Source organism: Vidua chalybeata, chromosome 26, assembly GCF_026979565.1.
Source record: "Vidua chalybeata isolate OUT-0048 chromosome 26, bVidCha1 merged haplotype, whole genome shotgun sequence".
In the NCBI taxonomy this organism is placed as follows: domain Eukaryota; kingdom Metazoa; phylum Chordata; class Aves; order Passeriformes; family Viduidae; genus Vidua; species Vidua chalybeata.
In genome coordinates, this window is record NC_071555.1 from 5,211,590 (window position 1) to 5,233,849 (window position 22,260).

The window sequence follows — 22,260 nt, forward strand, 5'->3', positions numbered from 1 at the left end:
TGGAAAAAAAATCTCTGAGAACGTGAGGATCTTCGGAAGAAATTCCTTCCTGTGAGGGTGGGCAGGCCCTGGCACAGGTACCCAGAGCAGCTGTGGCTGCCCGTGGATCCTTGGCAGTGCCCAAGGCCAGGCTGGACGGGGCTTGGAGCAGCCTGGGACAGTGGGAGGTGTCCCTGCCCATGAGCTTTAAGGTCTCTTTCAACACTTTTAAGATCCCTTTCCATGAGCTTTTGCAGCTGCAGGGTGGGGTCCATGCTGGGAGCCTTTGGAAAACCTTTCCTGCAGGCTGAGGGTGATTCCCAGTCCCCTCCTGGACCCACACTGGCCTCCTGTCCTGCAGGGGCTTCAGAGTCCCATGGGTTTCAAAGCCCAGCAAACCCCAGAGAGGGTCATTTGGGGTCATTTATCACCCCAAAACCCCATCTGCAGCTGGAAATAGGTGCAAATCCAGAGTTTTCCAAAGTTTTATGGCAACAGGAGTTTCCACTGAGCATCCCCAGTCCTGCTCAATCTGCTGCTGCTCATCCCTGCAAGCATCCCATCCTCACTGATGATGGAGAGGGATTCTATCGACCTCTGATCCCTTCCTGGCTGCAGACAGGGATTTATTTAACAGCTCCTGAGCTCCTCTGGAGGGTTCCTGATCATTCAGGATGTGCTGGCTCTGGAGGGGTTTGTAATGGAACATCTCCTATCTCACCTCAAATCAGCTCTGGGGCTCTGTTTCCCTCACAGATGGGATCTCTGGAGATCCTGCAATCTGGACAGGGGCCAGCAAGTGGGGTTTATTTAGGGAAGGACATGTGGCACCACTGAGAAATGACAACCCAGGCAGAGTGAGAAGCAAGGCCGGGATTGGGTGGCTCCGGTCTCAGGAGCATGGGAGAGGCCAGGAAGTTTGGCAAAAGGGCATCTGGGGCCTCTCTCGCCCCTGGGGCACCATTTGCCAGGGTGGGAGCTCAGTCTGGGAGGATGAAGTATGTTCATGGTGGTGGAACAGGCTGTGGGGTGGTGGGGGCAGCTGTGACCCAGAGGGGGCAGGGCACCCCAGGACCTCTGGGACAGCTCATGGTGCCCCCACCTTGAGCTCTTCCTCACCTTCCTCCTCCATTTTCTCTCTGTGAGCTTCACCAGGCAGGGGGAAAGCAGAGATTGCCTGGGAGGTACTTCCAGGCATTCCATCATGGGCAGGGTTTTCATCCTGCAGCACCCCCAGTCCCAAATTCTCTGGGCTTGTGGAACAAACCAACCCTCTGAAAAGTGAGGCTGGACTGGAGAATGAGATTTTATTGGCAAAACCCTTCTTTATCTGTGGAAAAAGACCCCCCAGGGAAGCCAGGTGAGTCCCATTCCTCAGAGCAAAGGACAGGGAGAGCTCTCCTGGCAAGGGAACATCTCCAGTTCAATCGACCCACAGGAGAAAGGGAAACATTTTGGGAACTGGGGAGGAACTGGGTCTGGAGGCCATTGGGGATCCCTTGTAGAGGTGTGGGGTTTTGCCTCTCTCTGTATCCTTCCTCCATCCCAGGGGGGAATCTTCCCAGAAGGGAAATGATTTTCTAAACCAAAGAAGGGGGAAAGCATCCATCAGTGAATCCCTTCAGTATTGGTGCTGCTCCTTTTCTTTCAGAGTCCTTCACCACCAGCCATCCTTCAGTGAAGGATTTTTTGTGTTTCCTTCCCAGTTTCAGGCAGAAAAGTGGAGAACTTCTCTTTGCCTGCTTCTCAGTGAACAGTGAGAGCTCCAGGGGTGAGGTGCTACCACAGGGTGCAAGATCCACCAGCAGCGAGCAGGCAGAGCCTCTCCCATGGTTGTTCCCAACACCTTCTGAGGGTGTCAGACCCAAAACCCCCAAAATCAGGAGAGCTTGATTCTTTCTGGTTATTCCAAACACCCTCAGAGGGTGTCAGACCCAGAACCCCCAAAATCAGGAGAGCTTGGGTCTTTCTGGGGCTGCAGCCATGGAGCTGCTCCTCCAGCAGCACCACTCCAGGAATGCTGTCCTGGTCATGCTGTGAAGTCCTGGGTGGCCAGGTTGAAGACGTTGCTCTCCATGGACCTCTGCCACGTGCCCCAGTTCCTCCTGATCTCAGCCTGGACCTGCACCAACACCACGGGTGGTGCTGGCACCCAGGGACACCGAGCAGCACCCAACGGACAGGAATGGGGGGCCAAGGGGAGGGGGAAATGTCCCTGCCCACCTCTGGCTTTGGGGCACCCTCGGGGTGTCCCTGTGCCTGCTGTGGTGCCCGGGGTTGGGGTGGGGACACACACTCACCTCCCCATTGAGGAAACAGTAGAGCAGAGCCACCAGGAAGCCCTGGAGAGGACAGGCAGAGCAATTTTCACCCAGAGGAAGGGGCTGGACCCCTCCATGCTCATCTTCTCCCTGCCTTTACCTCCTGCCACACCTCTGACCCACCACAGAGGAAATCAGTGCCGGGTTCTCCAGGCCCAACCCTTGTGCCCTGCCCCAGGTGTTTGGGCGCACCCTCTCCCAAAAGAGGCCCAAGCCCCACATTCCAGGGGCTCCTGGTGTGATTTGGGGTGGGGCCTTGGGGCTGTTCCCTGCCCGTCTCACCTGGTAGGAGCCGAGCACCAGCTCGAAGTAGAGCCGGGCGTCCACGCCCACGTGCTCGGGGAAGAGCGCGAACACCACGTAGTGCACCCCGAAGAGGGGGATGAGCAGCAGCGTGGACTTGGTCAACCTCCTGTGGAGAGTGAGAGGGGTCTGGGTGCTCCTGCTGCCCTGTGAGACCTCCCCAAAACCTGGCCTTGACCCCAAGCAAGTTCTCTGTGAAAGGCAGGTCTTGGAGGCTCCAAGACTGTCCTCTGTGCTCCTCCAAGGAGGGTCCCTCTGCCCTGGGACCCCAGACCCCAGGGTGGGCACAGCCCTGTCCCCTTACATGTACTGCTGCTTGTGGGTTCTGCTGAGGTCCGGGCACCGGATCTTCTGTGCCAACATCCTGGTGACGTTGAGGAAGATGAGGAAGTTCACCTATCCCAGAAGGCCACGTCTCAGGCTCTGCACAGCCCCTGGCCAGGTCCCCTGGCCGTGTGGGACCCTGGCTCTGGGGTGGGTCTCTCAGGGGACACACTCACAAATATGGCCAGGAGGATGGGAGCCTTGATCACCCACCAGTACAGGCTGGAGTAGTCGTCCCAGCACCTATGGGACAGGAGATGGCTCTGGCACCCGCTGGGACCCGCGTGGCCCAGCTGTCCCTCTGCCATTTCTTTGGCCAGACCCCTTTGCACTCCTCTTGCCACAGCACCCACCAGAAAACAGAAGCTACATTTAAATACAGTCCTGGCCCAGTCCTCCCCTCCTGAGCATCCCATGCCAAAGGTTCATTTCCCAGCACTTGGACTGGGACACGTGGCTGAGGTGGCCTGGGCAAGGCCAAGGGGCAGCTGCTCTTACCCATGGTTGTCATACTGGAGCCTGGTGAGCACCCACACCACAACTGTGACCATGGGGACGCCTGCAAGGACAGGACACAGGCAGGGATGGCCCCTCCAGTGCTCTGGGAAGCCCCTGTGCCACCCCTCTGTCCCTTGTCCCCAGAAACATGTGTCTAGCTCAGTTCTGGATGTGGCAGGAAGGTGACAACCTTCCCGCCTTCTCCAGGAGAAGGAAAAGGTGCCCACTGATGGTGCTGTGTCTGTGTCACCTCCTGGCCACTTTCCTGCCCCCACACTCTTCCATCACACCCAGGCACCTGGCATAGATGTTCCCAGCCCCAGGTGGGTGTGGGAAGAAGGGAGGACCTGTCCTGGTCAGGCCACGCTTCCCCAACAGCTTTGGGGTCTGGCAGGAGCAGCTGGGTGCCCACCAAGGCCATGCAGGAGATGTTGGGGTGGGGACATGCTGGGAACAGCCCTGGGGACATCTGGCTGGGGACCTCTGGCCAGGTGGGTCTCAGATCAGGCCATTCCCAGGTGGTTCCTGCCCGGGGATGTGCAGGGACGTCCGGCTGTCCCCAGGCTCACCCCAGCCCATGAGGACGTAGCCCCAGGTGTAGCTCCTGTCGCAGGTGAAGGTGAGCAGCAGCAGCGTCTGCAGGTACAGCCCCTCCACCAGCAGCCAGTAGAAGTTGGCCAGCACTGAGTACTGGAAGAAGGCAATGGCTGCTTTGCAGGTCACCTGCCAGGGGAGGAGGGGATGGCTCAGGGTGCAGCCACCCTGTCCTGGGGGCACAGGGGATGGTCACCCTCCCACCCACCCTCTTGAGGACACCTGTGATGACCTTCCAGTGATGACCTTTCAGTGCAGCCCCAGTGACTCTGTCCCACCTGCAGCAGGTTCTGCTCTGCCTGGCCCCACGGGCAGCTGACCACGGGCTGGTTTTGTAGGATCTTTAAAAACCCCGTGGCTGTGTCTGTGGTTTTCTCAGTGTTGTATCTTCATTCAGGGGTTCCTGATTTGAATGAAAAGCTCAGATCTGAGCAGTACCTGGTGCTGGTGGGCTGTGCTGAGCTTTAGCCCCACTGGGGACACCACTGGGGACACTCAGCCTGAGGCCAGTGGCAGTTTTGAGGACAGAACTTGTGCCCTGCACGGAGGGAAATGCAGAAATGCTGAACCTCCCCAGGGCCACCCAGGACAGAATTTCCTCCATCCCACAGGCTCTCTCTCTCCTCTCTGCAGTGATAAATTCCCCCGGGTCCCAGCAAGGAGCCCCTGCTGCTCTCCCTGCCGTGCTCCAGGGCTGGGGTTTGGGATTTACCGTGGACATGGTGCAGTGGTCGATGGACTCATCCGAGAAGAGGACGCGGTCCTTGATGAACACGGCCGTGCCCCGCAGGATGAAGGAGGTGAAGAAGTGGATGTGGATGGAATTCCTGGTGCAGTGCAGCTTCCTGCAGGAGGGACAGATGGGCTGGGCCTGAACAGGGGCATAGGAGGTGCTTTGGTGTCCCCTCCCCAGGGATCACTGCTGGTGATGGTCACAAAGCCCTGGAGAAGCTTTCCTGCTCTAAAATCAGGAAGAGCAGGGTTGTGCTGTGCTTGGAGCTGCTCAAGGACAAGGGAACATCCCAGAAACCTCTGGAGAGCCCAAACCTGCAGCAAAAGGACATCTGCAGAACCAGAACTCGAGAGGACCACTAGGGAACGGTGCCATTCCTCTCCTGCCTTCCCAGTTTTCCTGTTGGCTGGGATGGGTCCTGGCTGCTCCAGGAGGGGCCAGGCTGGAGGCAGCCCTTCCTGCTGGGATTTATCCCTTGTCCCTCCAGCCCGTGGAGCTGGAGCAGCTCCCAGCCCTACCTGAAGCAGCAGAAGATGCCAATGGCCAGGAGCAGCGCTGCCAGCGACATGGAGTAGCCACAGGTGTAGAGCACCTTTATGGTGACAAAATGGCCTCTCTGGAAGGGACAGCACCAGTGGAGTGAGGGCACAGGGACTGGGAAGTGCTGGTGAGGGACAAGCAGCGACAGCTGGGAGGCAATGGGATAACCTGGGAGCATCTCCATGGTTCTTTGCACAGTGGGCGGTGCGGGGACATGGGGACATGGGGCCATGAGGACATGGGGACAGGGGAACATGGGGACATAGAGACATGGAGACAGGGGGACATGGAGACATGCAGACATGGGGACAGGGGAATATGGGGACAAGGGGACAGGGTAATATGGGGACACAGGGACATGGGGACATGGAGGCATGGGGTGTGGGAACATGGGGGGCATGGGGACATGGGGACAGTTCCCCACAGCCCCAGGGGTCCCACGTGCCTTGGCCTCAGTGTCATTGTTGCTGCCAAGGGTCTCCAGCTGGCAGGCACTGTGGTAGGGGGGGCTGGGGGGGCTCCAGCCCCACTCGGTGCAGTTCCTCTGGATCAGCCCTGCAGGACAAGGAGGGAGCTCAGGGGAGCCACAGGTGTCACCTCTGATGGCACCTCCAAAATGCCCGGCCTGGAACAGACAGGGACAGCAGCGTGATACCCATGGGCTGTCCCATCCCTCCCAGACCCCATTGCTCCTTCTGGCCCCTATCACTGCCCCTTCCCTCCCAGGCCCCATCCCTCCATCCCAAATCCCATTGCTACCCTTGCTACCCCATCCTTTCTGGATCCCATTGCCCCCTCTGGCCCCGTGCCTGGAGCTGCCAGGAAAACTTTGGACAGGGTGTGAAAGCAAGCCCAGATCCCTCCAGCAGAAGGGAATTGGGAATTAAAGCTATAAAAGTGCTCTTTCATCCTGTGAGGGCTCCATTGAGCCTCTCCTGAGCTGTTCCTGCTCCAAAGCAAACGTTTCCCAGCATTTCCCAAATTACTCCTGTCTGAGGAAGTGCTGGAATGTTCGGGAGGGAGCTCTCCTTCCCACCCTCCAGGAGGGATGGAGGCAGCTTGGGATCACTGGGATGGTGTGTGGGAGAGGAGTGCAGCAAGGGGACTGTCCTGGTGTCACCAGGATGGAGGATGAGGACACCAAGAGCTCCATCCACAGAGGGATGGAAGGATTTGGGTCCTGCTGTGGCAGCTCCCTGAATCTCTGCTTTCCCTGTCCCTGCCGGGACTGCAGTTTACACCGAGGACGTTTGTTTGGAGAGGCAGGAGCTGTGGGCTGGGAGGGAAGGGCTGCGGTGGCTCAGGGGGCCCTGGCAGGGTGGGTGGGTCCGTGGGATGAGCGATCGCCGCTGGATTCAGACCTTTGGACTTCTTGAAGACGTTCAGGATCTCGGGACAGGCGACACCTCGGGTCTGGCCAAGGGGCAGGCCGGGCCAGCAGCTGACCCCGTCCCACTCGGTCAGGCAGCCTGGGGAGGGAGAGGACGGCGGTGACACCAGGAGGGGACACGCGGGTGACACAGCAGCCCCGGCCCCGCGCCACCGCTGTCCCCGATCCGGGGCCGGGCCGTGCCCGCAGGAACCGGGAGCATCCTGGCTCTGCTCCTGAGAACCTCGGGATCCCCTCCCGGTGCTGGGATTCCCTTTCAGCGCGGGACCTGGGAGCTCCTGGGGCTGCGTCAGACCGACCTCCTGTGGGAACACCCTGCGTATGGGATGGGCTGGGATTTGCCCGTGGCTCCTAAAATAACCCAGATTTATGCTGGATTTTTGCACCTGGAGGCTAAACTCGGGATGTGTCCCCAAGGACAGAAGGCAGTCATGCAAGGCTTGCTGCGAGTCACCAGCTTAAACAATTTTTGCTTCCCAATCCAGCACTGAATTCCTGTTTAAATAATTCTCCAATTTTCCTGGGAATGAGCACAGCCAGGCAGACTTGGGGCTGGGGGAATTCGTGATGTAGCAGCCCAGGATGGGACAAGGACATCCCATTCCAGACCAACTCCTGTCCCAGCACAGCTCCATCATTAACCCTGCAGATCTACATTATTCATGGAGCCATGTCCATTCCCAGCCAGGGAATGTGGAACTGGACAGGTCTGATGAATTTGCCCTGATTTCAGCCTGGGGATGTCAGTCCTGGCAGGGTGGGATTTGCATCCACAATGCCAAAGTGGGGCTTGGTTTTTGCTCTGGAGGATCAGGGAAGCGAGCACAGAATTGGGATCAGCACTGAGAGCAGTCACTTCATTTCTTGGGGTTGTGGGAGCAGGGAATCCTGGAATGGTTTGGGTTGGAAGGGACCTTAAAGCCCATTCAGTGCCACCCCTGCCATGGGCAGGGACACCTCCCACTGTCCCAGGCTGCTCCAACCTGGCCTTGGGCACTCCCAGGGATCCAGGGGCAGCCACAGCTGATCTGGGCACCCTGTGCCAGGGCCTGCCCACCCTCCCAGGGAACAATTCCTGCCCAATATCCGATCCATCCCTGCCCTCTGGCAGTGGGAGCCATTCCCTGTGTCCTGTCCCTCCCTGCCTTGTCCCAAGTCCCTCTCCAGCTTTCCTGGAGCCCTTTTGTGTCCTGGCAGGGCTCTGAGCTCTCCCTGGGGCTTCTCCTCTCCAGGTGAGCACCCCAGCTCTCCCAGCCTGGGTCCAAAGGAGCCTTTGGAGCCTCTCCAGGGACTCCTCTGGAATCTGTAGCCCCCATAATCCAGAGGATGTCACAGAAATGGTGCAAGGAATGGAAGAGGAAAGGCTGGGAGAGCTGGAGCTGCTCACCTGGAGAGGAGAAGCTCCAGGGATGGAGGGACAAGATACAGGGAATGGCTCCCACTGCCAGAGGGCAGGGAAGGATGGGATATTGGGCAGGAATAAAGAGATCCCAGAGCCCTCCCACCCTGTCCATGGGATCTGAGCCTGTCCTGGAGTCATGCTCCCCATGCTGGTGCATGCAGGGAAAGGGATGAATGCAGCTCAGGTGGACGGGGGCAGCAGGAACCCAGGATTAAATCCAGATTTTAATTATGCATTCCCGCTTCTCGGATATTTTCCTGCCATGAGATTCCTTCCCCTTGGCTGGCACAATTCAGATTGTAAAATGGACCTTTTCCAATCAATTTGGCTTTTCCCTGCTAAGCTGAAGGATAAATGACATCTCTGCAGAGTTACTTAAGAATTTATGCATCTCCATATGCATTTATTGTTTAATTTTTCCACTGCTATGAGATGAAACCCTTGGAATTATGCATTCCTTATTCTCCAGGTGACAATTTTTGCCTGGGATTTGGGCCATTCCACTTTTGGATGGAAACTGAGATGCAATTTTAAAAAGGATGTCCAAAAGCAGCACTTGAAATTTGTTTTTTCAACCAGTTAATTTGTTTAAAATCCCAGATATGGGAAAATTGAGCTGCTCAAAAAAAGTTTGGCAGTAAAATTTACTTAATTAGGAAGGGGAGCAGATGTGAGATGGTGACACCACGGCATGACCCTGGTGCTGGTGGCCACAGCCCTGGCATTGGTGCAGGGGGATCGAGGGGACTCTGCCAGGGGCATGGACCAATGCAGCACTGCTATATTCCATGAATCCCTCCCTGTGGGGGTGAGAAGGCTCCAAGGAGAGCTCAGAGCCCCTTGCAGGGCCCAAAGGGGCTCCAGGAGAGCTGGAGAGGGACTGGGGACAAGGGATGGAGGGACAGGACCCAGGGAATGGCTCCCACTGCCAGAGGGCAGGGATGGATGGGAGATTGGGAATCGGGAATTGTTCCCTGGGAGGGTGGGCAGGCCCTGGCACAGGGTGCCCAGAGCAGCTGTGGCTGCCCCTGGATCCCTGCAGTGCCCAAGGCCAGGCTGGACAGGGCTGGGAGCAGCCTGGGACAGTGGGAGCTGTCCCTGCCATGGCAGGGGTGGCACTGGGTGGGCTTCAAGGTCCCTCCTGATCCCAAACCATTCCATGATTCTGTATGTCCACCAGGGCTGAGTTCTGGCTGTTGCTTGTGTCCCTCAATCCTCTCTATCCTATCCCAACAGCATTTTGGGGGCTCTCCAGGGTTTCTCCTTGACCTTTGCCTTGGTGCTGCTCTCCATGTCCCTGGAAATCCCAAATCCATGCGTACTCAGCAATCCCCACCATGGGTCACCCTCCAGGGACCCCTCAGGAAATTTTCCCTGCTGCCAAGGGAGCTGATCCCAGGCTCACCCTGCCCTGCCTGGCCCGGGCTGTGGCTCTCGTTCCGGATCCTCTGCAGACATTCCGCCTCTCGCTTCTGGAAGTGAAGAACCACGGAGCAGTCAGGATGAGTTCCCTGCACCTTGGGGAGGAGAAAGGGCAGGCAGGAGAATAATGGAATTGTGGAAATGGAGTCATGGAGCTGGGTTGGAAGGTGCTGCAAACCCATCCCAGTGCCCCCCTGCCAGGGGCACGGACACCTCCCACTGTCCCAGTGGGATGTGGGCACAGCAACCCCACATTCCCAGCTCTGGGCTTTGCCAGCAGAGCTGATGGAACACCAGGGAGAATGTCCAGATCCTAAAGATTTGAGAGACGTGGTGGCTGCAGGGATTGGATTGTCTGGGAATCCCTGCTTTGGGATTTGCCTCCTCAGCTCCCAGCTGGAGAACCGGGAGACTGAGGCTGAACTGGGAGCAGGCCAGGAACTCTGCCTGCCCATTCTCAGGTATCCCTGCCCATTCCCAAGTGTTCCTGCCCATTCCCAGGTATCCCTGCCCATTCCCAAGCATCCATCCATGTCCATTCCCACACATCTCTGCCCATCCCAAGCATCCCAGCAGTGTCCAGGTTCAGGGCTGTCTGGGACAGGGATCTGGGGCCAACACCTGGGGTTGGGTTGCTGATTGTTTTAGGTGAGGGCCAAAGATGTAAAAGCTGGAGAAACAGAGAGATGAGGGTGGATCCCAGAACTTCACCACAGAGGGAAGTGTGGGACATTGGAGCACCCCTTGGCTGAACCTTGCCCTGCCCTGTCCTGGCCATGCAGCTGCTCCTCAGGGTCCCTTCACCTCCCCCAGGAGATTTTGTTTCCTTTTCCTGCTGAACACAAGATTTCAAGGGAATTTCCAGCCCGGAAAAGTCATTTTGGGGATGGCTCTGGGCACAGTACCAGGAAGGCCCAGAAATTCTCCTCCTCCAGTCTGCCAGTGATGGAGAACATGGATGGGGCAGGGGGATTTCTCTCACCCCTCTTTTGCTGGGTTTGATTTGTTATTTATGGCAGCTGGGCCAGGACGCTGTTTCCAGGAACAGGGAATGTGCAGGGCTCCCTTCCGAGCTACCTGCAGGGCAGGGAATTACTGCTGCTCCTCAGTTTCCCCTGATGCCATCAGTCTCTAAAACCCTCCAAGCTTCCAGTGCTCCCACTGCCCAGCTTCCCCTTCCCCTTTTTTCCCATTCCCTTTTTTCCCTTTTCCTTTCTATTTCCCTTTTTCCCTTCCCCTTTTTCCCCTTTCCTTTTCCCTTTTTTCCCTTTTTCCCCTTTTTTCCCTTTTTCCCCTTTTTTTCCTTTTTTTCCCCTTTTTTCCCTTTTTTTCCCCTTTTTTCCCTTTTTTCCCTTTCCCTTTCCCTCCCCTTTTCCCCAGAGCAGCCTGACCAGCTCAGGAGTGTTTCACTCACTCTGGCAGCACAACCACCCCAGTGCCCCCCATTCCCACGGGGATTTGGTGCCAGCCATTCCCATGGCCCTGTCCTGGGATGGGGATCACCCTCGGCTGTCCCTGTCCCCTGCCCCCCCAGTCACCCCAACCCTTGTGCCTGTGGGCGCTCCCCAGGGAGCTCAGGGCTCCTCCAGGGGTGTAGGACTCTGGGTGATGTGGGGTGGAGGATCCGTTCCCAAGGGATCATTCCTGGGACCTCTGCCCTGGGGGGTCCCTGAGCACTGCCTGGTCCTGCGGGGTCCCAGCACCACCCTTGTCACCCCATTGTCCCCAGGAGCTGTGAGAAAGTCCCCAAGGGGAGCTCGCAAGGCATCCCCCAGGTTGGGAGCAGAGAGATGGGGATGGGATGGGATGGGATGGGATGGGATGGGATGGGATGGGATGGGATGGGGGATGGGATGTGCAGCCCCCATCCTGGGCAGGAGGACCTTTCACTGCTCCCAGCAGTGGGAGGTGGTTGGCAGGGGGGGACTGCCAGTGCCCCCCACCTGTCCCCGCGTTGTCCCCAGGGCCACTCACCTGAAGCGTGGGGAGGAACAGCAGGAGCAGCAGCGAGCGGGGCCAGGGCAGCTGCCAAAGACCTCCCATGGCTGCAGCCAGTGGGCTCTCGGTTCTGTCCCCGAGGGTCTGGGGACAGCCCAGCTCCTCCTCCACGAGCCGGGGCTCCGGGGGTGCCCCAGCACCTCCCTGCCCTCTCCCCTCTGCCCTTCCCAGCTCTGTCCTGTCCCGTGTCCCTCAGGACCCTTCCGTGCCGTGGGTCTCGGTCCCGCCCGGGTGTCTCTGCCCGTGTCCCCCGCTGTGGCTGTCCCTGTCGCCGCTGGGCTCCGTCTCTCCGCCAGCCTGGATGTCACCGCTCGGGATCCGGCACCGGGAGGCTCCTCCCTCCGCTGGGGTTGGATGGAGCAGCTCGGGAGGGACCCCAGGCTGGCACTGCCCCCCAGCACCACCGGCCCCTCGGGACCCCCAGCCGAGCCCGGGGGTGCCCAGCGGGGACACCGAGCCCTTCCCGGTTCCTCGGGTGCCGCCGGGCTGGAAAACCGCTGGAGAAAGGCTGCGGGAATGGAGGCACAGCCGGGACGGCGTGCGGGGTGCCAGGGGTCACCTCCCTTGGCGGGGACAGGGGCGCTCCCTCCAGCCCTGCCCCAGGGTGGCTCTGCTGGCCCCAGGGTGACTCTGCTGGCCCCAGGATGACCGGCAGCGCTGCCGTCCCCGTGCCAGCCCTGTCCCATCCTGCCTCCCCTCCCCGGGACACCCCGAACCCCTCCCGATATTCCCCCTACCCAGGAATTCCTGGGGTGGGCTCTGGGGGTGTGACAGCCCCACCCCCTCTGCAGATTGACCCCAGCTCTGCCCAGCCCTGGGTTTGGGGGCGCGATTTTGGCGTTTGGTGTGTGCCAGGTGTTGTCACCTCGGTGCCAGAGCGGAACAGAGCAGGGAAGGTTTTGGGGGACCCCAGAAACAACCTGGGATGGACACAGAGCAGGGAATGCCTGGAGCTGCAGGGAACGCCTGGAGCTGCATTCCTGAGTCTCCCCCAGGGATGGGGCTGCCCTTGCATCCAGACCCCCAAGCATCACCTGAGCTCTTCTTACAGAAAAAAATAAAATTATGTATCTGTAAATATATAAATATGGATTAAATCGATATAAATATTGTATTGGGGATATGTAAAATAAATGTGTTTCTAGAATTCTCTCGGCTGGAAAGCCCCAGCCCAATCAGCAAGGGGAATTTTGACTCAAATGTCACCATTTAATTATTTTAGTAGTGGGACTCCCAATTATGAGAAGACTTTAGGGATCCCGTGTCCAATTTTGGGGAGACTTTTGGGTTCCCATCCCAAATTTTGGGGAGACTATGAGGAAATTTCTCTGGTTTCCACCCCCATTTTTGGGAAAAATTTTATGGGTCTCTGGAGTTGCCATCCAAACTTTAGGGGAGACTTTAGGGGTTCCATCTCCAATGTTGGGGGGGGTCTCTGTGGGTCCCATCCCCAATTTTGGGGAGACTTTTGGGGGTTTCTGGGAGCCCCATCCCCAATATTAGGGGAGATATTTAGGGGTCCCATTACCAGTTTTGGGGCAGTCTCTGGGGATCCCATCCCCAGTTTTGGGAGGTCTCATTAGGAAGTTCTCTGTAAATGAGATCGCCCTAACAGACGCGGGTGGAAGAGCCGGGTCCGCGATGGCTCCAAGCCCTCAGGGCCGTGATGAGGAGCAAAGGCTGAGCCCGGGGTTACGCTGACACCAAAGCTGCCGAGGTCGGGCCAGGCTCATTAACATCTGAAACGGAACCACCCAAATTAATCATTTAATTTTCCAGCAGCCGTAACATAAACACTTGGGATGGAGCCTAAAGCCCGAATTAAACTGTCCCTGCTGGAAGAACCCTGCGCCCCCCTTTGTTGCATCGCTCTGGGGAATGGGTTCCCCGCCCCTCCCCACAGAGACCCCTGTAGCTGTAGCCATGTTAGTTTAACCCTTCCTTCCTTTCTGGACGCAACTGGCTGGGAGCCAATTGTCCCTTCCTGAACAGGAGGGCAGATAATGCCCTGCTCCTCCACTGTTCGCTCTCTTGCCCATGCTTGTGCCTGCTCTCTTTCTCTCTTTCCCTTTTTCCCTCTTCCTCCTATGGAATAAACGTCTTTGACCACAATGGGTGTTAGAGCCTCTTTTGGAATCTTTTGCCATAACCCTGTAATATTTTCTACCAAAGCTCTCTCAGATCTGGGCTAGCCTTGTAACTCCAGAGGGCTGTGGAGGAAAGTATTAACACCCCCTGGCACGGCCCCACGGGGGCTGCTTTGGGGTGGGGGGTGGCTCGGGGTGCCCCGGGTGTCCCCACAAGGCCAATTTGGTGCCATCACGTGGCAAACGGGCTGCGGGCTCTGTGCCCAGGCCGGGAGGTGGCCGGGCTGGTTGGAATGCCAGAGGAAATGGGGAGAGCATCGCTGGGGGGTGGGAGCCCCTCTCCCCCTTCCCAGGAGGATGGAGAGCCCCGGGGTCCTTCGGGCGGTTCCCAGCCCACATTCCCGAGCTGCTCCCGCTCTTCCCGCAGCGAGGAGGAGCTGCGGCAGCGCTGGTGGCCTGACCTGCTCCCGGCAGGGGTGACCTACCCGGCCTGCTGGCCAGGGCTCATTGTCCCCTTCGGCAGCAGCGAGAGGGACAGAAGCGAGGACAAACTCTCTGGATTGCAAATCCCGGATCCAAACCCAGCCCGCTCCTCTGGGCCCCCACCAGGGGTCCCATTTGGGGTGGCCGTGTCCATTCCATGTGGCAGTGACAGTGGTGACGGGCAGAGGGGACAGGACAGGACAGGACAGGACAGGAGGATTTGCCTCTGGCACACAGCTGCGGTGTGGCAGCACGGCCGGGTGCGGGGACCGGCGGTTGTGTCCCTGCCGAGGCCCCGGGAATGTCCCCAGAGGCCCTGCAACCACGGCCCTTCCCATTGATCCCGCCGCCAACTCGGCATGACTCAGCCGCCTCCAAAGCAAAGGAAGTCACTGCCGGGACTCTTCCTGCAGGTGACAAACGCTCATTTAGGGAGGGCTGGGATCACTGATTGTGCCGCCTTCATCCCACCGGGGATGTGCCTCTGCCTGGATTTTTCCTCCGTGGAAGGAGGCAAGTCTGGGAAGGGGAACTCGGAGGAAGAGGAGCCCTCGATGGCTGGGTGACAGCTTGGGGACGATGACGATCAAAGCACTGGCAGCGTGAGACCTCCTGGAAAGGGAAAGGGGATTTTTTGTAGCTATCGTTCAGAATGAGGAGCTTAAACCCATTCACAGTTCCGGACACAGAGAGCGTCCCCAGAGGTGTGTCCTGAGTGCCTGAATGTGACTGTGTGATGGTGGACAGCCCAGGGGACAGCAGCTCCCACTCTGCCACCCCATAGCCAGGGTTTGTCCCTGTGTGCAGTGACAAACTGGTCTGGGACTGGTTTTGGGAGCCCCTGGGAGGCAGCAGGGTTGGGGGGGATGTGTTGCCTCACCTTCAGTGTTTCTTCACCTCCCCCGAGGCTTGGGCAAGGCTGCTGATCCTGCCGGGGTTTCCTCACTTTGGGAATCTCCCTGGCTCCACTTGGTTTTCCGGGAAGGGAAGTGGCAAAAGGGATGTGCTATCACCTCCAGGGCAGCTCAGTTCCTCCCCTCCCCGGTGCTCCCGGTGCTCCCGCCCCCATGCCCTGCCTCTGCTCTCTTATGTTGCCAGAGTTGGCTGATGCTCCGCAGAGAGGGGCTGCATCCCACTGATCCCATTCCAGGAGCTGCAGCAGCACCCACACAGCCCAAGGGGTGGCAGAGGGTCCCTGTCCCTCCTGGTCCCTGTCCGTCCTGATCCCCAGGGACTGGCCCCATCCCAAGGCCTTGGTCCTGACAAGGAAAATTCCTGCTCCTGGGACTCACCCTGTGCCTGAGAGGGGACAGGGCTGGGATCCCGGCCCTGGGCTGGGGGTAGGGGGCAGTTTTTAAGGGTTTCCAGAAGAAATCCCAGAGCTGCTGTAAGAGAGGGGCTCCAGAGCTTCCAAAGGCAGCAAATTCTCTGCTGGGCACCCTCAGGGTGCCCTTGGCACTGGGTGGCTCTTCCAGGGAACAGCAGGATCTGTCCTCATTGGAGCTGGAAAATCCTCTGATCCCTCCTGGGTTTTCCCAGTGGATGTTTTGTGTGTCCCCACTGACACTCCAAGGTGGGAACACAAACCAGTCCAGGGCTGTCGCTGTCACCTCTGCCAGTGTGGCTGAGTCAGATGGGGGGGGGGGAACAGAGGTGGCACCTCCAGCTGGGGCATCATTCCCACCTGAGGAAGGTGACCTGGGCACAGCACAGCCACAGCTGCCTTTGTCCCCATCCCACCTCGACACTGGCACATCCCTGTGCCCAGGCTCTGCTTTCCTGGCCAGCTCCTGCCCTGCCACTCAGGTCCCTCTGCCATGGATCCTCCTGCTCCTCCTCCTGCTCCTCTGAAGGGCCAGGAGTGCTCCTGCCGTGGGGCTGTCCCCACCCAACGTGCAGCCCTAATTCCATGACCCTGGCCTTTGAACAGGTTTAGGAGCTGGGCTGAGGGGATGTTCTGGGGGAATTGAAAAGGGATAGGGGACAGGGGACAGGGGACAGGCTGGAGCCAGGCACAGCCCAGAGTTGAGTCCGGCCTGAGCCCTGCCCTCCTCCTCCTCCTCCTCCTCCTCCTCCTCCTCCTCCTCCTCCTCCTCCTCCTCCTCCTCCTCCGTCTCCTTCTCTTCTCCTCCTCCCCTCCCCTCTGTCAGTAATATCCCCCCAGAGGGGCTCAGGCTGCCATGGGGGGGCTGAGGATATTCCAAGCAGGTCCCTGTCACCCCTCATGTCCCAGCCCTGGCACGAGGCTCCCTTGGACTCCTCACCCCCATCCCGGTGCTTGAATCCCTCCTAAGGGGAGATAAGATCGGGATCAGCCCAGCCGGGCTCTGCCAAAACGGGCAGGAAACAGCACAGTAATTAAATGGCAAATAATGGGAATTTAGGATTATAACAAAAGGCAGAAAAGCAATCCAGAGGGGGTCGGAAAAATTAGGAACACAGAGAAAAAAACAATCAAGCAGAAAATAGCCCGGACTGGAGCCAAGGGCTGCGGGCTGAGGCAGCCGGGCTCGGGCTTGGGGGCGGGGGGTGGGAGGGGATGGGGATTTGGGGGCTGGGGGAGGATTTGCGGGGGGGTCTCCGGTACCGTTCTGGGGCAGAACGAGAGTTTTGGGAGAGATTTTTTCCCGAGCAGAGCTGGCCGCGGGCTGAAACCCTGGGAAAAGTTCCCAGGTCGGCTCTGGGGCACGGCAGATTGGGGATGTGATATCCATGGAAATCACTCAGAGGAGCGGCCTGGGAGGGGCGGGCGGGGCGGAGGGAGCGGCCTGAGGCTGGGGGTGGCATGGGCTGGGGTCGCTAGGGGCGCAGGGTGCATTTTGCTGGAATCCAGTGTTTCCTGCAGACTCCCCATTCCCAGGATTTCCTGGGATGAGCGGGACACGCTGAGCTCTCTGCCGGGAGCTGGCTGTGCTCTGCTGGGCACAAATCCCCTCGGCAGCATCCTGGGAAGGACCTGAGGCAGGTTCTCTGGGGCTCCCAAACACTGGGGAGGTTTTGGGGGAGTTCTGTGGTTCCCACCCTCAATTTTGGGGAGACTTTTGGAGGTCTCTGGGATTTCCTATCCAAATTTTAGGGAAGACGTTTAGTTCTTGTCCCCGGTTTTGGGGAGATTTTGGGGGTGTTCTGTGGTTCTCATCCCCAGTTTTGGGGGATGTTTCTGAAGGTCTCATCCCAAATTTTGGGGAGGATCCAGCAGCAGCCTGGAGCCAGGCTCTGCTGCCAGCACTTCCTGCTCATTCCCGTGGTCACTGCATCCCTGAGGATGAGGTGCAGGGAGCTGGGACACAGCCCCGGGGGACCTGGCACGGTGACAAGGACACCCCGGGGACCCCAGGTGGCACCGAGGCTGTGACATCCTGGGGAGCAGCCCTGGGGTGGCACCGGGGTTGGGTGATATCCTGGGGACCATCCCAAATTTTGGGGAGACTTCTGGGGGTTTCTAGGAGTCCCATCCCCTAGTATTAGGGGAGATGTTTAAGGATCCCATCCCAAATTTTACAGCGGTCTCTGAGGGTCCCATCCCCAATTTTGGGGAGACTTTGGGTGTCCAATCCCCAAATTTGAGGAGATTTTGAGGAAGTTTCTGTGGTTCCCAACTGCAATTCTAGTTGAGAATTTTGGAGGTCTCTGGGGTTGCCACCCAAATTTTAGGGGAGACTTTGGGGGTCCTATCCATAACTTTCATAGACTTAATTAATCCCATGTCCCTCCCATTCCCTAATGAGGCTCAGATGCTGTAAACTGCTCCTTTCAGCCCCCTCACCACGAGGCACAGGGCCAGAGACACGGCCCAGCCCCGTGGGGACACACGAACACCCCAGCCCGGTATCCCCAGGGCGTTTCCTGGGGATTTCCTGCCGGGAGAAGCAGCCCGGGCACATTCCTGGCGCGGCCGAGCCTCCCTCCGGGCAGGGTTTGTTTCCCCCGGGAGCCCTGGAGACCATCCCGGCTCCGGCCGCAGCTCCGCTCCCCTCGCACCCGAGCCATGCAGGGGGGAGCGGCCGGGGACCCCCGCGGGCTCTGGGGGCCCCCCCCGGCAGGGACCTGCCTTGTCCCACCCAGGGTGAGCCCCGGAGCGCTTCCGCCTCAGGACTGATGGGATTAGGGTAGAGATGGGAGAGGGGTTGGGCTCGGGGGTGCCCAAAGGGTGGGCACCGGGGGTTTGCAAACGCCCTGCAGACCCTGAGCGGCCATCCGTGCCCAGGGACCTGTCCCCAGAGGCGGGGACTCTCCAGGTCTGGAAGTCACCCAGGATGGGAGGGCGGTGTCCCTGGAAAAACCAGGGGAGAGCGACCATTCCCTCCTCCAGGGCTCTCGTCCTGCTCCCCCTCGGGCCACCCGCTTCTCCGGCCACCACCCCCGTCCCTTCTGTCCCGCCACCAGCCCCGTCCCCTCTGTCCTGCTCCCACCCCCGTCCCCTCTCCTCCCCGCCACTATCACTGTCCCCCTCCCGCCTGCCCCCAGCCGTGTCCCCTCTGTCCCCTCCTGCCCCGCGGCTGGATTAACCCTTGAATGTGCAATCCTGGGCTTCTCCTTCCCCTCCTGCCTTCCAGCCCCGCGCCATGGGATCGCCCCCCGGAGCCGTCCCGGTGCTGATCCTGCAGCAGCTGCCCGGGCCCGGGGCCGCCCCCCCGGGACCCCCGCCCGTCCGGGGAGGTGCGTGCGGGCAGAGCTGCGGGAGGGCAGCGCCAAACCCGGCTTGGCTTCAGCCTTTTCCAGGGTGAGAGGCAGGGGGCTGAGCCACACTCAGGAATGTCCTGAGTGGATGGACGTTCAGCCCCACGGGGTGCGAATTTTGGGGGTTTTACCAAATCTGGGCTCCAAGCTCCAAGATGCTCCCGGGGAACAATTTGGGGCTGGTTCTTTTTTTTTTTTTTTTTTTTTTAATTCACCCGTTTTTGTTCTCCAAAACCCGATTTCCTGCTGGCATCCCCAGGGAACGCCGGGGCTCGACAGGCTCCTTGAACTGCACGGTGGGATTGAGTGGAACTGGAACCCTGGGCTGTGGCACTGCCCGGAGGGGCTTCACCCACCCTGCTGCCCCCAGGCTGCAATCTGGGCTGGGGGTGCTGGCAGCAGGGCCAGGGGGCTGTGGTCAGTGCAGGGCCAGGGGGCTGTGGTCACTGGGGACAGCAGGGACAGCAGGGACAAAGGGCTACCATCACTGGGGACACGCCACGGGCAAAGTCACCTTGTGCTGTGGGGAGGGGGAAGGTGGAGCTGGCCTTAAAAATCCGGGAAGGAAAAAGGATGCTGCAAATCAGTGTGGAAAGAAAAGAGAGAGCCAGGCTGGCCCCTGTGGGGCGGGTGGATCTGCTCAGAGCTGCCAGCACCCCGTGTCCCAGCCTGGTCCAATCCCTGGGGCACTCCCTGCTCCCGGCCCCAGCTCAGCAGAGTCCCAGGAGGTGCTGGGTGCTCCTGCCCGGAGGGACAGCCACCTCCTGGTGTCCTGGGAGCCAGCCTGGCAGCTCTGGAGCCTTTGGGGATCTGGCACATGGGCTACAGGATGGTGCAAAACCTTCTTTACTCCAGGTCATGGAACCAGGGAATCCCAGAATGGTTTGGACTGGAAGGGACCTTAAGGATCACCCAGTGCCACCCCTGCCAGGGCAGGGACACCTCCAACTGTCCCAGGGGGCTCCAAGCCCCCTCCAACCTGGCCTTGGGCACTGTCAGGGATCCAGGGGCACCACAGCTCCTCAGGGTGGATGAAGCCAGCAGGATCTCAGGGGAATCCAGCAGGTTTATAAGGATCTTCTGTGGGAATTTCACACCTGCAGGAAGTGGGGGCATTTTTTGGGGGTGCAGAGCCAGATTTGGGACTTCCTCTGTGTGGATGGGCCTCAGCAGCCACCCTCAGTGTGGCCTCCAGCCAAGGGAATAGGGACACTGCCCTGGGCCCAGCTCCTCATGTGGAGCAGGCAGGAGCTGAGGAGGCACTGAGCATCCCCACCCTGCTCCTCACCTGGATCCAGCTCCCAGGAGTGGGGATTGGGATCCTGGGCTCACCCCCAGCTCCTGCCCCTCGGGGGGCTCTGAGCCCTGTGCACAGAGCAGGGCTGACCCTGGTGTGCTCTCAACGCTGCCTCTGCCAGCTGCTGCTAGGGCAGGTGTTTCCCAAAGCCCCGAGCACTTCCAGGCTTGGAGAAATTCTCCCCAGAATGGGAGGAAAGTCTGGTGCCTCCAGCCCCAGTAATCACCCCTCGTGAGGCAGCCCAGATGTTTGCAAGGAAGAAAAGGCTCAAATATGGCAATTTTCAAGCTTTATCCAAGCAAAATAATTTTTAAACACCACATGAGGCTTCCAAACTGGGGCGGGGGAAGCCTGGCTTTGCTCCCACTGCTTGGGAACAGGGAGGAGCCATGGGGCCGCCCCATCCCAGGCACCTATCCCAGGCTCTGCTCCTCCTGCCCTCCATCTGCTCTCTCTCTGATGCAGAATCTCCAATTCCCTGGCAGATTTGATAGAGCTGATGCTGATTCAAACCTCCCAAATGCACCAGCTGTTGATGCATGGCCTGGCCGTGGCAGCTCTGATGCCCCTTGGTGCGGGGCCAGCCCCAGCCCCTGCCCAGGTGAGGCTCGGGGGTGGGGCTGGGTGGGCAAAGGGACCCAAGAGGGGGCAGAGGGACGTGCCCAGGACTCCTCAGGATCACCACGTGCTGCCTGGGGACCTTTGAGGGTGCTTTGGGACCTTCTGCCTGCAGCACCTGGGTGGTTCCAGCCCAGCTCCGAGCAGCCCTTTGGGGGTTTGGGGCTTGCTTTGGACCCCGGCTCTGACAGCTCAAACACCAGCCAGGCCTCGGGAAGAGGTTCAGCCCAGCTGGGAAGAGCCGGGAGCCTCTGGAAGTGCAGCCCAACCCGGCAGGAAGGCTCTGCAGGGGCTGCCATTTAAAAATCCATCTTGAACCAAAACAGTATGAAACTTTTCATCTCCTTGGGGGGAACAAAACAGCTTTTGGGGCAGGGCTGGGCTCTGGCAGCTGCTGAGTTTGCTGCCAGCTGGCAGCTCCAGGCACTCAGCCCCTGCCCTCCCAGTGCCACCAGTGCAGGGACAGCCAGGACTGGACCCTGTCTGCTCAAACGGGTCTCAGGCAGATCAAAGGGCTCTTCCCACGGGCTTTTGGTCCCATCTGTGGGGCTGCCACCCCCCGTGTCCCCGGCAGCCGCGTTCCCACGCGGCTGCCCCCGGGGCTTTGTGTGGAACCGAGCCCACCCAGCGGGAGCGGCCGGGTGCGATCCCTGGCAAGCGGCGCTTTGGGAGCCCCGGAGCCCGGCCCAGCCCTGCCTCTGTTCCCCTCCCCGCAGGCGCTGGCGGAGCCTTCGCAGGGCAAGGAGGAAGAGGAGGCCGTGGTTTTCCACCATCACTACATCCCCTGGCCCGTGCCCGGCCCGGCCCCCGTGCGATTCCTGCGCTCCTCACTTGGGGACGGGCGGTGAGTGCCGGGGTGGGGCTCGGTGCCACCCCGGTGGGGCAGCCCCTCCAGGGGACACCATCCATCCGTCACTGACCTGTCCTCGCTCCTCTCCAGCAGAGCTGTGCCCCCCCCGCCGCCCCCCAGTGCCACCGGGACAGTGGGACCCGGAGTCCCCCCAGCAGCGGGTAAGGACAGCCTGGGGGACATTGTCCCCACGGCTCCCGACAGGAGCAGCTTTCCCTCAGGCTTCCATCACCCCAGGCTGAGCTTCCCTGCTCCCTGTCCCCATCCCATCCCATCCCATCCCATCCCATCCCATCCCATCCCATCCCATCCCATCCCATCCCATCCCATCCCATCCCATCCCATCCTTGTCTCCACAGAGTTCTACAGCGCGGAGGAGCGGGGGCTGTGAGCTCTGCCTCCCTCGATCCCGGATGGATGCTCCGTGATTCCCGTGCTTTGGGGTGGCCCCAGGGCAGGGGTGGCACAGCCCCGGGGACACCCCGGCCCTGTCACAGCCCCCCAGCCCTGTCACAGCCCCAGGGACAGCCCCGTGCCAGCCGGGCCCTGCTCCCCCACCAAGCCACCAGGCCGGAGTGGCACAGGCTGTGCTGTGTCCCCGGGGGAGGGGACAGAGGATGGTCCCAGCCTTCATTAGTCCCTCCAGCTCTCAATGCAACATTGCCTGTAATTTGCTTTGTTAAGAGAGCGTCCTGCTGTTGCTAATTAAGCATCTGTAATTACATGGGCTGGTGGCTCCGT

The 22,260-nt window shown here is 59.7% G+C and overlaps 2 protein-coding genes across 3 annotated transcripts; one reads left to right on the forward strand and one right to left on the reverse strand.

The window, feature by feature from the left end:
- Nucleotides 1-1,487: 1,487 nt before the first annotated feature.
- On the reverse strand, nucleotides 1,488-11,659 carry LOC128800180 (vasoactive intestinal polypeptide receptor 1-like). The gene is made up of 13 exons (XM_053965191.1): nucleotides 11,481-11,659; nucleotides 9,490-9,601; nucleotides 6,654-6,761; nucleotides 5,738-5,847; nucleotides 5,271-5,368; nucleotides 4,732-4,864; nucleotides 3,995-4,148; nucleotides 3,426-3,486; nucleotides 3,104-3,170; nucleotides 2,908-2,999; nucleotides 2,583-2,712; nucleotides 2,280-2,321; nucleotides 1,488-2,101 (listed from the first exon to the last, which is right to left on the reverse strand). The coding sequence occupies exons 1-13, from the start codon at nucleotides 11,547-11,549 to the stop codon at nucleotides 2,009-2,011; spliced, it is 1,269 nt and encodes a 422-aa protein (XP_053821166.1). The 5' UTR covers nucleotides 11,550-11,659; the 3' UTR covers nucleotides 1,488-2,008.
- A 1,633-nt stretch (nucleotides 11,660-13,292) lies between these two features.
- PRR29 (proline rich 29) lies at nucleotides 13,293-22,243 on the forward strand. Of its 2 annotated transcripts, none has more exons than XM_053965450.1 (6): nucleotides 13,293-14,487; nucleotides 18,631-18,733; nucleotides 20,537-20,652; nucleotides 21,386-21,513; nucleotides 21,610-21,680; nucleotides 21,879-22,243. In XM_053965450.1, the coding sequence occupies exons 1-6, from the start codon at nucleotides 14,434-14,436 to the stop codon at nucleotides 21,908-21,910; spliced, it is 504 nt and encodes a 167-aa protein (XP_053821425.1). In that variant the 5' UTR covers nucleotides 13,293-14,433; the 3' UTR covers nucleotides 21,911-22,243. The 2 variants fall into 2 exon arrangements, with proteins under 2 accessions (XP_053821425.1, XP_053821426.1); XM_053965451.1 differs by having other exon boundaries at nucleotides 21,613-21,680.
- Nucleotides 22,244-22,260: the final 17 nt, after the last annotated feature.